Source organism: Guillardia theta (genome assembly GCF_000315625.1).
Source record: "Guillardia theta CCMP2712 unplaced genomic scaffold GUITHscaffold_105, whole genome shotgun sequence".
NCBI classification, from domain to species: domain Eukaryota; class Cryptophyceae; order Pyrenomonadales; family Geminigeraceae; genus Guillardia; species Guillardia theta.
Genome location: NW_005434569.1, coordinates 218,863 through 234,887, shown reverse-complemented (window position 1 = coordinate 234,887; position 16,025 = coordinate 218,863). Strand labels below are relative to the sequence as shown.

Sequence of the window (16,025 nt, the reverse complement as noted above, 5' to 3'; positions counted from 1 at the left end):
CCTTCCCTGATGACCCTCAACTTTCTTTGACGCTTCTGTCTGCCTTGTCCTTCCTCAACTTGCTGGAAATTCAAACTCTGAAACCATGCCCATGAGTTGACAAGCACTGAGTTTCTCAGTTTGAATGCGGGAGGAAAGATGATTCATGGCATGAAACTCAGTGGTTCATATTTCAAGCTGATGGATACGAGTCGTATAGCACTGGCTTATGACTGTCATTTTACTTCTCAATGATACAGCATCAAGAACTTGCTCTCGATCCATCAGTACTTGCAAAGGGTCATTTTTCAGACAGAACTTCGAGTTCATCTTTATTTTGCGTCGATCCACACGATGACATCTGTTTGATACACTATGTTTGATGAATAGCAAGAAAGAAAGGCTGCACTGTGCACCGCTTGACTGAATTTTCTACAATACTCTTCAATTGTGTAAGAGAGCATGTCACATGTAATCATACCAGGCAAACAAGTCACAGTATCGCTCCAAACCGCGTTGTGCTTGAAACTGAGACTCTACATGAAGATGTTATCGGACTAGTCGAATGATGTACAACTTTATGGTGATACGTGGTTTAGAACTGTTGCAAAGCGGACATGGGAATATGTAGCGGCCTAGGTGATGTTTTCAACGTACTTCAATAAAACAAAGCCAAGTTGTTGCTAACAACATCATCATTTCTCCATGAGCCTGCATGACCTGATGTACATGTTAGAGAAGTCGATGCTCATTCATCAAAAGAGTGGTTAGACAAGAAATTGGTAGATACTTCTGCGCAGCATTCTTGTGTATGTGGAATCGTGCACACTCACCGTCGTGTGGAAGTGTTTGCACATTCTTCTGCGCAAGTCTCATACATTGTCCTTATCATCTGGAATGGTTGACTTTCGCTGCAAGTAATATGAGCAGCGCAAAGTTGGCAAACTTATCCATATGGTTGGAATGCCGGCGATGCATTGCAGCCTGCATAGCACCTGAGCGCTTTGTTCCACTTATCGCTTGGTTCCAAACAATTGATGATATCGCAGCATGCAACTCGCATTGGCCCAAGGGTGTCAAGCGAGGAAAAGATCAGGATGATGGAAGGGCGAGAATGCAGCGAATAGAAGCTGGTCAGGCTCAGTTTACTTTGTGTAAGAAAATGCCAATGCTTTGTACATGTTAGGTTACAAAGAAAGAGGCAAGAAAGCTCTGGTATGAGACTCGAGAAGAAAGATTTATTCAAAAGGGTATGTCCATTTTCGTCTGCATGATTCAATCGGATCCAACATCAATTAATTGCTCCTGATACCATGTCAGTCTAGTCACAACAAAGATATCAGCACCTTGAAAATTTCTTGCTTCGACTCGAGGTGAAGGAAATGAAATATGATTTACAATGCTATAAGGGGTATCGTTTTGTCGCTCAAAGCGTCTTGATTGTAAGTCATGAAATAGAACACGACATGCAATCAATTTGCAAGTCATGCCTTCATGTGGTACCTCATCACTGCCATTTGATGAATGCACTGGTATTCCTTGAAACTCTTTACATGCCTTGGCAATACTCTTGCATCTTGCTCAGACCGCCCTCAAGCCCGACTCTTTGCAGCAGATTCCTATGAAATAAGTATAGATCATGCTGTCTCCGTGACATGCTTCATGACTTCCTACTTATTGCTCATGAGAGTCAATGTCATCCATCGTACAGCGCCACTAGCGGACGGTCCGTGCGGAGTACTCCTTATTCAAGCTGCTAAAATCTATGATGATCAACCCTCTTTACATGTGTTTGCAATCACAGAGATGTTTTCAGACTGCTGCGCTCACACCAGATTCTGCAGGGATTGAATCTGCTTGTCCTGGTCTGAGCTCTCCTGCTGCAGATGAGTCACGTCTGCGTAACATTCACTTGCTAACCTTGGATATGCAACCAGGGAAGGGAAGGGGCAAGGCTTGAGAGCTCCCTCTGATCTACAAGGGTGGTCTATGTTGGTCGGAGGCAGGGTAGGGTCCAAAACTTGACCCCATCGGAGAAGGGACTTTCACTGGGAAACAGGTGGGTCCAAAGCATCATAGTTTGAACAGGGGAGGTACCACATAAACTATTTTGGTACAAGTTTTCCTAACAGTACTCGAATATGTACCATAAAATTGGTACTGTTGGTACAATTATTTGCTACCAGGAAGTACCCTACCCCCTTAAACAGGTCCCAACCAATTTGAATCAGCTCCAAGCCGTCTGACCCACCCCAGACCCCAACTGCCATTTGCTATTCACATGTGTGGAAGGATACCCCCACAGAAAACTATTGGAAACCAGAGGGGTCAGTTGAGAGCGACAACGCTATGTTATGAATGGTAGGTGACCGTTCAACTTCCGAGACAATGCTTGCCAGGATGGCAAGCCAATGACACGGTGAATGGGAACAACGCTCCCAGGTGGGATGGAAGACTGGGACGCACGTCTCAGGCCATGCGTCACATGTGGCGGGAGGAGGCGGGTGAGAGGTTTGATGCCGAATGTTGACATCAAGACATAGACGGATCAAGTTGTGGCATGATATGGGGCACTGAAGGATTCCCGGGTGTCTCTTTATACATAGTAGTATAGTTTACAATGTGTCAGTCGAAGTAGATGTTGTCGAAAAGCGTCGAAAAGCATCGCATGGTCCAGAAGCGTCGGTGTCTCACTGCCACGAGGTTGGGCCTGATCCGGGATGATCATGGGAAGGCAACCGTCAAGCCTCCGTGACTCAGAGAGACCGCACGCTTGAAGACGACCCTTGAGTGAGACACTGCATGGTGAGTCCATCATGGGGGAGAGGAGCATGGCAGCCGGGATGGGGCAGGGGATGCAACCGGCGGCTGTCACGGTGGGGGGGGGAGGCGGCGGGCGTCGCCGCCATGGGGCATGCGGGGCGGGTTTGAAAGTGGGACAAGTCGCAACGGACGGGCCGCAAGGCACCCGGTACCGATCTGTACGGGGGGGGGTACCGGGAGCGGGTTAGAATTGAGTAAAGGCTGTCAACCCTGCCCCTAAATGTCGCCCTTGTTTTTTTTCCCCTTTGCTCCTGTACCTTTTTGAAAATCTCAAAACATCCCAATCGTAGAATCCAACCCAGATTTCATTAATCGTCGCAGTTTGTTCTTCCCTGCTTTTCTATACCCACTGGGGCAAGACAAAACTATGATTGGATGAACTATGCGACAGTCTCAACATTGCTTTGTTGCATGGATTGCTATTTCCGTTATTATCTTTCCTTGGTTAAAAGATGCTCGGTATAATTTCACTGACTATAACTTGAAGTTGACCTCTCTGCACGATTGTTTGATCAATTACAACTTATCTGTGTCGATTAAGCAAAATGTGGTCAAGTTTCCACAGAGCGCAATACCTTTGGTCGGAGGATCACCTATTTTGGCAATGCAATTGTGGAGAATTCTACCACAAACGGTCAAAATTCGAATGCAAAACATTTCAAACAAATGCCATTTCCGTCGGTGGCATGATATATTCCAGAAGCACAGGTCCAGATGGAGCAATGGACGGAATCTGATTTGGGCATGCAAATCGTTTTGCGGAGGCAATGGTGACAGACTTCGTGGGCTTGCTCATGCAATGTATCTTTCTCTTTGTATGGGATACGATTTGTTGTTGGATTGGACACACCCAGTTCCCATCAGTCGATTCTTCGTACAACGTCCAAGTGTATCATGGCTTGCTAAGCCGGGTTCACAGATGAGGGCAGCTGATGTTCACATAATGGATAGTAGAAAGCCTTTGGGGCTCAACTGGAAACAATTTGACAACATTCGCTTGTACTCAAACATGGATGCTCTACAAATGGATTGTGGAACGAATGAAACCAACCTGACTAGTGCTCTGTACTTTGAAGATTCATCTGCTCCAATAACTAACGGCTATCATGTCTATGGAGGAACTTATCATATGGTTGGATGTACTTTCTGGCACCTGTTTTCTCTCAATGATGAACTCACGAACGCAGTCTTGGGTGAAGTTCGTTCACTCAACACCCTAAAGCAATCAAGGTCGATTATCGCATGTCATATTCGGATAGGAGACATTGCAATGGGTGTTGGAAGTGATCATCGGGTGAAAGGTACCTTGGCAGACATAGGACGCCGTGTCATGGTATGTGCGTCTTACTTGGCACGCAAGTTGAAATTTCAACAGTTCGTTACTGTCCTCGTATCAGACAGTAATGCTCTGAAACAACTATTCCAATCACAGTTTCCAAACATGTCCTACGTCTCGAAGTACCCTCCATACCACACAGATAGAGGAAGGTCCAATTCCGTGTCTGGGAGCCTAGGTTCATGGGTTGATACGATGTTGTTAGCTCTGAGTGATGCTGTGATACTATCTCCATCAGGATTTGGGGCAGTTGCAGCACAAATTGGCTTGTTTCTCAGGGATGAAATAGCTTACATTGATGAATGTAACTGACAAAGTTATCTTCACTCACTGATGAATGTAACTGTAACTGACAAAGTTATCTTCACTCACGTAAAACGCGGAAGTGAAGGTAGCACAATTCGCATTAAATTCTCGTGTATCCAAGGGACTAGTGATGCTTTTGTATTCCACATATGTACTTTGTTACCTGAAGAGTACAAACAACAGAGATTTTTCGACCGCCGCACGTGAAATGCTCGTGGGACTGGGTGCTGAACATGGCTGGACATATGGTGCTGAATTTGCTTTACCTTCATGGAGGTTGGTAAAAGATAATCGCAGGACATGTGGATACAACTGGTGGAGCGAATGTTGACTTTACTGGTGGAAGTGGTTGGTCCGGAAACACAGCAGGTCTATGCAATCAGGCCCGCCTCAGGGTGATATGAAGTTGCTCACGCGACCATTCCCATGTCAGGCCCTTTATCTAGGCTTGTTTCCGACCTCTCCCAGCCAAGTTTGGATTTTGTCACCCTCCTCGTACTTGCGCTAAGTCAGAAACCGTGCAAGTTATGTATTTTTCATCGTATGTATTTTTCATCGTATTTGGCGGGGTCCAGCTCCTGCTTGGCATGTTCTCTGAGGTAAGGGAAGTTCGGGGCGTCAAGAAAGACGCCAGGATGGGCCAACGACACAGCCTTGGCTCGTGCAGCGTATATCGCCTCCATCCGACCACTGCTCTCTGAAGTCCTGCTTCACCCGCTGATCGCTTCATCCCCAGGATCTTGTAATACGCGGCCAACTCAAACGCATGCCGTTAACATGGAGCACAGATATCCCGCATGTGTCGTTAGACTCCGTCAGGAGGTTCATCTTGTTGCGGAGCTGCTACCGGTTGGTAACAGTGATGGTGGCCCTGTAACCAGAAATGTTCCATATTCACTCGACAGTTACAATCCAGGCCGTGGATGAACTCCGCCTCAGACTCCGTCCGACGGCGCACATTGCGGGACAGTTGTGTATCCGCGTCCCCCACCCTCTGACTTACGCGGGGGCCCTCTGGCAAAGCAGGGTCTTGGTGTTTGATCTGTTCTGAGTCAAAGATACTCTGGATGAAAGGCATCTTGCTTACAAGGTTCATCCTATCGACATTTAAATACATCTCTGTGGAGTAGAATTTGAGAGCTAGAGGATGAGATGATTTGGGAGAGGCGTACCACACAGCAACGATACTTTACTTGCAAAGGGACATCAGTTTATATGACAACATCAGAATCATCTTTCAAATTGTCAGACACAAATTGAATTGTATCTTTATCACATTGTAACTTTTTCAGGTTTTCACTTTGACAACACTATCATCTTTCAAAGATGGACTTGCATGCTTGAGGTTTTTAGCATGAAGCTTCAACATATCACTTGTGACAGTATATGGTGATTGTATTTCACTGAAAAAGCGTTTCATTCTATTGATTCGAACAAGTAGACGATATAAATCCTTCATTTTTCGTGGCACAAATAAATTCAGTATAATAGAATACAGACGCAACAACCTCATAACGTCGGGAGCCCCACTGCAAACATACCCCCAGATCCCCTCCCACCTTCCATCTGAGGTCATGGAGAGGCTCATTGGACTCCATATACTGAGGCGGGCCCGCGGGGCCCGCCTTACAAAACACTCATAACGTCGGGAGCCCCACCGCAAACATACCCCCAGATCCCCTCCCACATTCCATCTGAGGTCATGGAGAGGCTCATTGGCCTCCATCTAGACTGATCTGATACCTCCTTGTGTCATCCGACTCATATATATACTGAGGCGGGCCCGCAGGGCCCGCCTTACACCATCACCCTCTGCAACGAGAGGTTCGAGACCTTCGCACTCTCGAAGATCGCCGAGTTGAAAGAAAAACTCGATGCCACAACCACCAAAGAGAAGAAGATCAGCATCTCCTCGACCATCAAGAAGCTCGAAGTCGCGCTCGAGAAGGCGAAGGCCGCGGACAAGGTCTTCGTCCCCTCTGAAGAAGCAATCGAGTGTCTTCACAGCATGGCGGTCCAGGCGGTGCATTGGTACCCGTACTATGTTCGCCAGACCCACTACCGACATGCACCCGTGTTCAACAAGCACGGGTTCACCTTTGTGGCCGACGTCTACTATGACTGGGATTCTGACAAATTTTTCCACTACATCCGCAAGTACAACACAGACGATGATTACCTATTCCTCTCCTACACCGAAAGGACCGACCAGGACTCCGGAGGTCGCGTGGCTCATGGAAAGCATCTCGGAGAAGTAGGCTCAATGAGCGGTACCTAACGAGTAAATTACGTAATTTAATACCAAACACACACACGGGACGCGCATCTACTTCCTCGCGCTCGCCCTGGACATCTTGACAGGGGGTTTCCATTCCTCCTCCGAGCTTGCCTCCAGACCAGCGTATCTGTCCCTCCGCCACACGAACTTAAATACACGGTTATCCGCACGGTTCCCCCGTATAAAAGAGCCCGCGATGCCTGGAGGGGCAGGATGCACGGCGCAGTAAACCACCTGCCGTCTGGATCTCACCCCGAAGAAGCCATCGATTACGATGGAGTCCAGGTGGTGTTCCACTCGGCTTCTATTCCCAACAACGACTGCCATTCCGATGAAACGCCGACACCGTCCAAAGGAGAGATCGAGCAGGAGACCATGGACCTCCTCCACGAGTCCCTCGAGCAGCTCGCCGAGTGGGGCGAGCTCGCAGACCGCGACGACGGCGTCCTCCGCTTCCCCCCCAGCGTCCTCCGCGCCGCGGGGATCCAGGACGACGGGCTGTGGGACGAGGCATACTATGACGAGGACATCCAGTATGAGTTCAATAATTATTTCGAGGAGGGGACCGGGGATGGTTTGGCAGAGGACGGGGATGGCATGGCAGAGAACCGAGATGCATTCATCCCTGAGATTGGTGCGCCAGGGGAGGGGGCGGCCGCGGGAGAACCGTGGAAAAATCGGGGTTCTATCAGGATGTTAAAGAATTTGAAAGTACTGCCGAACACGATCGAAACCTCAATACGCGACCAAGAGAGTGCAACGCTCAAAGATAAATTGGAATCTTATGTAAAGAAAGGCAACCTTCTAAATGACGAAAAAATTGAGCTATGTTGAAAGGGATTTCTATACCTTGAAAAATGAGATTGCAGAGTTGAGCGAAAAGGAAGACGATCCCAAAGAGACAGAATACCTTACAATTCGATCTGAGATTACGTCGAAAATGGTATTGTTGAAACACGTTGCCAATGTCATGCTCTGGATTGCATTAGTTTTATTCGACAACAAAACTCCTGAAACTTATAAGCGTAACGGAAATAATTTTGAATATGACCTGGAATACTTTATTAGAGATATGAAAGATATCTACAATAACGACCAAGATAAGGAATACATTCAGAAAAAGTACAATGTAAAAATATGGGAGCAACCTAAAGATGAATTTAATCCTAGAGATAAAATGAATTTCCTGGCACCATCTAGACTGATCTGATACCTTCTTGTGTCATCCGACTCATATATATACTGAGGCGGGCCCGCAGGGCCCGAGAACGTACTCGGAGGATCTGACAGCTGTAGCAGTGAGCGACTGCCAGAAGTGTCCCGATAACACAACCAGTGATAATCATACAGGGAATATCACAGGATGCCGCTGCACCCACGGTCACTTCGGCAGGAATGGGCAGGCCTGCTCTCCCTGTCCTGTCGGAACCTACAAAGACTTAGGCTCAATCGAGAGCTGCGGGCCCCGCGCGTGCAACTTGCAGACTGCGATTCAACATGATGATGTCGTTGTTGCGGCAACTTGGCTTGTTTTATTGAAGTACCTTGAAAACATCACCTAGGCCGCTACATATTCCCATGTCAACTTTGAAGCAGTTCTAGACCACAGTCACCATGAAGGTGTGCATCATCGAAGATGACATCTTGTTGGTGAGTCCCATTTCAAAGAGCGATACAGTGACTTGTTGCCAGGTATGATTACATGTGAAATTCAATCCATCGGTGCATAGTTCAGCCATTTTTTCTTACTATTCAGCAAGAGGAGTGCATCAGACAGATGTGATCGTGTGGATCGATGTATCATTGAGAAGTAAAATGACAGTCATTTGCCTATGCCATACTATTCGTATCCATAAAGTTAAACAATTAGTTGCATTCCATGAATCATCTGTCCTCTCACATTCAAACTGAGAAATACAGTACTTGTCAACTCATTATCGTGGTTTCAGAGTTTGAAATTCCAGCGGGATGGGAAAGGACATGGCACACAGAAGCGTGGAAATGGAATTTCAAACCTTCAAATTCTTGTATTTTTTACTCACACAATTTTGTACTGGAAAACGCCTTGATCTGGTACAAATCGCAATTGTCAGCTAGACCCTGAAGCCGCAGAAACCATGGCGAAACCGACGAAACCACTATTCCAAGTGCCTTGCGGAGATATTCCACAACATGTCCTTAAGAGGCTGGAACATGGGCATCGATCGGCCCAGACTGTGGCTTCCCACGATTATCTTGCGAGGAATAATAAAGAGTGTGGGACAAAGTGCCCCCAGACACTCAGATCGGGCACAGTCTCTCAGGCTTTGGCGTACTTAAGTAAACTTGCTCGCAAAGACAAATCAACGGACGACTCTGTCCTGAAAAAAATCCCTCCCCTTGACTCCCTCGTCCTGACCCCAAAATTCCCTCGTCCTGAGCCCCCAAACACTTTTCTCATTTCATTCATACCCTGATCCAGTGCAGATTTCAGACACTCAGATCGGGCACAGTCTCTCAGGCTTTGGCGTACTTAAGTAAACTTGCTCGCAAAGACAAATCAACGGACGACTCTGTCCTGAAAATCCCTCCCCTTGACTCCCTCGTCCTGGCCCCAAAATTCCCTCGTCCTGAGCCCCCAAACACTTTTCTCATTTCATTCATACCCCTTTCAAACATCACGAAAATTACTTGCTTAAAAAAACAATTTTTAAGAAAGAATGTGAAGCTCTTGTCCATCTCGTTTCCATATACCATCTGTTCCGTCCGGCTGCTCGACAATCAAACGATGAAAAACCGAATTATAGCTATGAAAAAGGCTGGTCATGTTGGATACGTGATTCATCTGGAAATCAGGTGTGGTAAAAATTGGCATATGATGCAGCATTAATCTGCTACCCGTCAATGACATCAAATATCCATATGCACAGTTAGACCCAGAGCCCCTGTGCTGTAAACATGCCAACTTCGTGCAATGTACAGGCATACAGGCCGAAACAAAACAGTTCGACCATTCAGCAGGCAATGCCTTCAGTACAAAAGACACTTTTTGCACAAAATCTGGGGCAAACTGGACATCATCTTCAACGATTAGCACGATACCATATTGATGAAAGCATACATCATAATATGCCACATGGTGTTTCATTGTTACAGAAAACTGTCCCTTCTTTTGTTGGTTAGCATATGAGCCTGCATGACAGAGAACGTCTTGATGAGTAACCCTATCGCTGTCATACTGCGTAATGAAGGCAACAAAATTTTTTTGCTCCCATCCCGCTGGCAAAACTGTACTTAAACGATCTCTCATAGACTTCCTGCGATTCGCAAGTTTACTCCAGTGAATAACATAGATTTTCCGAATTCCCTCAACACTCATGGTAGAGAAATTGAAAACATCATTTTCGTGGAAGCATGGGTTTGCAATGGAGGTAGATATGTTCGAAAACTTTGGGAATCGAAAATTTGTCAACAAGCGCGCATCATGCTGTGGAAGAGATTCCAATCTGGATAACAAAGCTATCAAACCGCACATAAGCAAAGCCATACATAGATGATTAGAATTCATTCTTGCTTTTCAAAAATAGATCTCTCTACTCCAACCTTGACCCCTTTCCCGGGTCCGGGGACTTTAGGCGTTTGTTCTAATCCCCCAAGAATCTTAATATTACCAAATCGATTCAAATCGGTATGGCGAGATCGCAGTCTTCAATAGGGGGCTTTATGGGTTGACCTAACCTTGACCTTGACCTTGGTGCTGGTTTGAATCCAATGTCCGTTTTAGGAGAAATGCTGTCATGAAAGGATGCAAGATAGCTTGAAAGCAGGGTAGAAAGAACCTAAAAATTGACTGATATTTAGTACTTTGACCTTCAGTTTTAGAGGCAAATGATCCGAGTGACCGGGTGGTACTGAGATGTCCGGGCCCGGTACCCTACCCTCCGAGTGACCGGGTGGTACTGAGAAGTCCGGGCCCGGCACGGTACCGACCGGCTCTGGTGGATTGCGGTCTGTTCTGTGATGTGGGGGTAGGGTGGTAACTGGAGAGTAGTAAGAGTGGTGTGTTAGAGTGGGGATTAGGGGGTGGGGGTAGTAATATGAGAGTGCATGAGTGGGTGGGGTCATATATCTCGGTGTAGGGTAGGGTAGTAGCTGGAGACACACTACAGGGGTGTTGTGGGTTAGGCTGCGATTAGGGGGTGGGGGTAGTAATATGAGTGTGCATGGGTGGGTGGGGTGATATCCCGAGCTAGGACGATGCGATCGCATTTGTGGCAGGGGAAGGAGGGGGAGCCGCGGGAGTGATAGCTGCAGCTGATTTTCGACGCGCATAGGGAAAGGTTATGATCGCGATGAATGTTTTTTGTTGTTTCTGACTAGTTTGAAGTGTTTTTTTCAGAGAAATTTTCGACCATTCTATAGATTTTTCGTATTTGCTGGCCATGTCGAAGGATTCTGAGGTTATTGTCATTGTTGACTCGGACGATGAGAACATTTGCAACGAGGATCATAGTAATGATTCTTATGATTCAGGCTTGAGTGTTCCTTTGATTGTTTTTGACCCCAAAGAAGTTTTGAATGACGACATTCCATTGAGCTCGATGAGAGGGAAGCACGGCAATGGTTCGAAGAAGTTTGAGATCAACGATACGAGATTGAAATATGAGGGCACTGCTGTTGTTTCTATAACGAGTCTTCTATCATCTTCTTTCTTGGACATCAATGTGGATGCTGAGCTTGTGCAGAATGGGAGAATCAAGGATGTTGTGAGGATGCAGACCCTGCGAATCCCTTCTGACAATGTTGTGAGATGCAAGGACCGAGTTTTGGATTTTGTCCTGGATGTGCATGATTCTCTTTTGACATCAAGTGGTATTTGTCTTGTCGATAGAAACCGGAAGCGAAAACTTGTTTCTTCGGATCTCATTTTGACGCCTGACGATCAATTGAAGAAACTGCAGATTGTTGTTGACGGCACATGTGAAGGTGGTGACTATTGGTTCAATCCCCGAGCCATGAGCTTTGTTTGTAGTGATCAATTGAAGAGGCTATTGGATTGGATTGTTGAGAGCTATTCACTTGTCTTCAAAAGCATTGATAACAGGAAGGAGATTCGGTATTTCAAGCGAGGTTACGACATTGATACTGCCCAATTCAAGCTTGGAGAGCGTTTCTTCAATCGTGCTACTACGGCTTTGGCTTTGAATCGTAATCCCACCACTTGTTCTTCGCCGACATTGGATGCTGTATTGAAGCGTCCAAAGCTCCTTCGCAAGGATGCACTCTCGATGCCTACTGATGACCCAGAGCTTGGAGGCTTTTATTCTATGACTGCAGCTAGACAGTGGGGTAGGAGTGGTAGAGAGACAGGGATGACAGGGATACAGCATTTCGAACCCCTTGCAAGCATCCAGCAGCATGTTCACGAGACCCAACTCGAACAAATACGGAGGAAACTTTTACAGGAAGAGGATTCTGTCAAACGCTTACAGTTGCAAGTCCAAAACGCCAAGATTGAGGCAATGCAGAGTGCTAAAGAGACCCAGCAGCTTAGAAAGGCACTTGAACAGTCCCAGCGTGACATCGAAGCTGTTGAAAAAAGCCTTTTGTCTGAGAGAGCCAAGTCACAGCAGGAGATTGCAAAGTGGAAAGACAAGTTCATGCAGACAAGGGGTGAGTTCCGTGATTTCAGGGTCAATGCAGCTATGGAGAATGAAAAGCTCGTCAAATACCAGGTTGAATGCGAACAGACATCCCGACTGGAACGCGAAAGAAGCACCATTTTGAACAATGCATTGATTCATCTTCGACTTGAGCTCCAACGTTTTCTCATGTATGACAAAGCATGTCATTATTGTCTGAAGGCGAGTCTTTGACATATCTGACTTATCTGTTGATCTCTCTAATTTTACTTTTCAGATGAATCAGCCTTGTGTCGATGACAATGGGCGATGTGATCACAGGTATCACATCTGTGATGTATGCAAAAACAAGGTGATTCATTGCTGCCTTAGTCCATGTGATGCCTTCTCACATTTTGTGTTACTTTGACAGTTTCCTGGTTGTGCGATTTGTCGCAAAATTTGAGAAGACTCGGATTTCTAGTAGAGTTGGGTAGTTTCCAATACAATCAAACAGCATCCGACGACGATAAACAAAACTACCCATTTCTCATGTGCGCAGTGTGTATTGCATACATCTTCCGGTTGGAACCACTGCCTATGGGGGTCGGGGATGTAATCCTCGCCTAATATAGAGTGCTTGATCTTGTGATGAATCAAAAGAAGTATTGCCAAAAGAATCAAGACAATGCCAATGATCAGGAAATGATGCACGTATAGAGAGAGAGAGAGAGAGATAGAGAGAGAGAGAGATAGAGAGAGAGAGATTGAAGATACTTTTATTTCAATGCAAGCGAAAAGCAAAAATGATCAGGGATGATCTGACTTGATGTGTTGTTGCATACACTGCTTTGTGCCTGTGACAAAAAAATCGTCAGTTTTGATCTTTGGGTTCATGTATAATATGCTGTACCTCCATGACAAAAACAGATTGGGATTGAATCAGAATCCAAAGGAGAGCACATCAAACAAACGTAGGAAGCACCCGATGATTTGCATATTTTGCACCACCTTTGAAGCTTTGCACCAATTTTTGGCTTCCATGAGGTTTTGGCTTCTTGCAAGTACTGTGAAAGTAGCATGCAGTTAGAATCCTGGACGTGAAAGTCTGCTCCAGCTCCAGCTCCAGCTCTAGCTTTAGATCCAACTCCAGATCCTGCTCCAGATCCAGCTCCAGATCTTTGTCCAGGGGAGCTCATGACTTTCTGTGCACACTTTTCAATCTGTTGAATACCCACTTGAGCACTGGCAAGTTTTTGTTCAAGATCATTGATCTTCAATTCCTTCTGCTTGATATCCTCCTGAGCTCTGGCAAGATCTTGTTCGAGTCCTTGAGCAGCCAAGAGGTCTGCAGTGAGTTTTTTGATCAGTGCAGAGTTTTCATTCCTGTTTCCGGTAATGTAGACCCTGAAAATTTGTTTACAAGGAGTTCAATCCATAGAATATGATGAATACCTTTGCAACTTTTGGACTTCACTCCTGCACACTGGGCATTGTTCAAACTCTTTGTTGCATTCTTCGTCACTGCAATACAGTGTCAAACAGGTCATGTTGAACAAAATACATGGATGATAATTACAGGCAAGTCGCAGCGTGTCCACAAGTCATGAAGACATGTTTTGCAACCTATCAGAGGAAATGTCATTTCAGAAGATACTTTTGTACTTTGTGATACATACAGCCGCCAGATACAAGCTGCTCACCTTGCGTTTGCAGATTACACATGTCTCATTGTCCTCTACTTCATTTTCGATCTCTTCGACTTTTCTTTTAAGCGATTCATTCTCCCCTTTAAGCTCTTTGATCTTGTTGTTGCCGATCATTTGGATCTCGGATTGTTGCATCTGGTTTTGGAACAAAGTGTCTCTTTCAGTCCTAAGCTCTTGCTTTTCCCTCTCAAGCTTGGCTTTCTGCACGCGAAGTTCCTTGAGGACATTTTCTGTATTTGCTCTCGTATCCTGGTAATCCAGATTAACAGCACGAACATCTTCCATTTCATCCTCCAAATCTTCATAGTCACGTTGCAGGTTGTCTAAATCACGTTGCAGCTTGTCCAAATTGTCCTGGGATTGATCATATTTCTCTTGCAACCTGTCATAATGAAATTGCAGAGTTCTGATCTCATCTCTGAGCCGACCAAGCTCTGTCTCCTTTTTCTTGAGATCTCCTTGCAGCGCCTCATTCTCATTTTTCAGCTCACAAATCTCTGAATCCCTACCCCTGAACTCGTCTGACTTTTTCTGAAGAGCAATCGATGACGTCCCAGCAACAGGTCGGGAGCTTGGGATATTAGCAGTTGACGTCCTAGCAACTCGTCGGGAACTTTGGTCATTAGCAGTTGAAGTCTCGGAAACAGGTCGGGAGCTTGGGATATTGCTAGTTGAAGTCCCAGAAACAGATCGGGAGCTTGGGACATTGGTAGTTGAAGTCCCAGAAACAGGTCGGGAGCTTGGGCCATTAGCGGTTGAAGTCCCAGAAACAGGTCGGGAGCTTGGGCCATTAGCGGTTGAAGTCCCAGAAACAGGTCGGGAGCTTGGGACATTAGCAGTTGAAGTCCCACCAACAGGTCGGGAGATTGGGCCATTGCTAGTTGAAGTCCCACCAACAGGTCGGGAGATTGCACCATTAGCAGCTGAGTCCCCAACAACAGATCGGGAAATAGATCTCTCAGACCCTTGCGAAGTTGAGCTCCGAGCAGCAGTCGCCAGTGGATTATGTTGCAGCCGCTGTCGAAGCAGATCGACTCCCTGTTGTATTTCTGTTAGCAAATGCGCGCTTTCTCTCAAACTAGAAGGCGTCGGAAAGTCGTCGACACATGAAGAAGCTTGAGATACAGGATCATTACCCTCAGCTGAGACCCGATTACGAGACCTCGTCACACGACCAACATCATTCGGCAAACAATCGAAAACATTGTTGACGCGAAGTTGAGATGAATCCTCATGATCTTGACCCCCGGATCTTGTATCTTGAACAGGAAATGTCAAAAATTCAACAGGAGGCATTGTCTCACCTGAGGCAGAGGAGGATGCATCGCACAAGCCTCCGCATTGACGCTTGGGACATGGCTCGTCTGCCATGGATAGGGAAGCGATAACCCAATGACCCCACCCCCTGGAATTGATGTGGGAGACCACCCACCCTATTATTAGAGTCAATTGTATGAGACAGTACCGGTACATTTTGTACCCACCCATGGGATATATGGTAATTGGACCCCACACGTGGAATGAAGAGGTGTAGTACCCGTCCTCCGGGTTCGTGGGTATTCGGACCCGGTACTACAGGCCCGGACATCTCAGTACCACCCGGTCACTCGGAGGGTAGGGTACCAGGCCCGGACATCTCAGTACCACCCCGGTCACTCGGAGGGTAGGGTACCAGGCCCGGACATCTCAGTACCACCCGGTCACTCGGAGGGTAGGGTACCAGGCCCGGACATCTCAGTACCACCCGGTACTCGGAGGGTAGGGTACCGGGCCCGGACATCTCAGTACCACCCGGTACTCGGAGGGTAGGGTACCGGGCCCGGACATCTCAGTACCACCCGGTACTCGGAGAGTAGAATACCGGGCCCGGACATCTCAGTACCACCCGGCGTCACTCGGAGAGTAAAATACCGGGCCCGGACATCTCAGTGACGGTACCCCCCGGTACTCGGAGAGTAGAATACCGGGCCCGGACATATCACTGACGGTACCAC

The 16,025-nt window shown here is 46.7% G+C and overlaps 3 protein-coding genes across 3 annotated transcripts; all 3 read left to right on the top strand.

The window, feature by feature from the left end:
- Window positions 1-5,210: 5,210 nt before the first annotated feature.
- Window positions 5,211-8,284, top strand: GUITHDRAFT_117155 (hypothetical protein; the record flags this gene model as incomplete). Its single annotated transcript, XM_005823647.1, has 5 exons — window positions 5,211-5,297; window positions 6,234-6,714; window positions 6,949-7,356; window positions 7,592-7,747; window positions 8,073-8,284. The coding sequence occupies 5 exons, from the start codon at window positions 5,211-5,213 to the stop codon at window positions 8,282-8,284; spliced, it is 1,344 nt and encodes a 447-aa protein (XP_005823704.1).
- A 2,859-nt stretch (window positions 8,285-11,143) lies between these two features.
- GUITHDRAFT_117154 (hypothetical protein) lies at window positions 11,144-12,577 on the top strand (the record flags this gene model as incomplete). Its single annotated transcript, XM_005823646.1, has 1 exon — window positions 11,144-12,577. The coding sequence occupies one exon, from the start codon at window positions 11,144-11,146 to the stop codon at window positions 12,575-12,577; it is 1,434 nt and encodes a 477-aa protein (XP_005823703.1).
- A 2,085-nt stretch (window positions 12,578-14,662) lies between these two features.
- GUITHDRAFT_57921 (hypothetical protein) lies at window positions 14,663-14,983 on the top strand (the record flags this gene model as incomplete). The annotated part of the gene is made up of 1 exon (XM_005823645.1): window positions 14,663-14,983. A coding segment is annotated over one exon (321 nt), but the record flags the coding sequence as incomplete, so codon positions are not given.
- Between the last annotated feature and the right edge of the window lie 1,042 nt (window positions 14,984-16,025).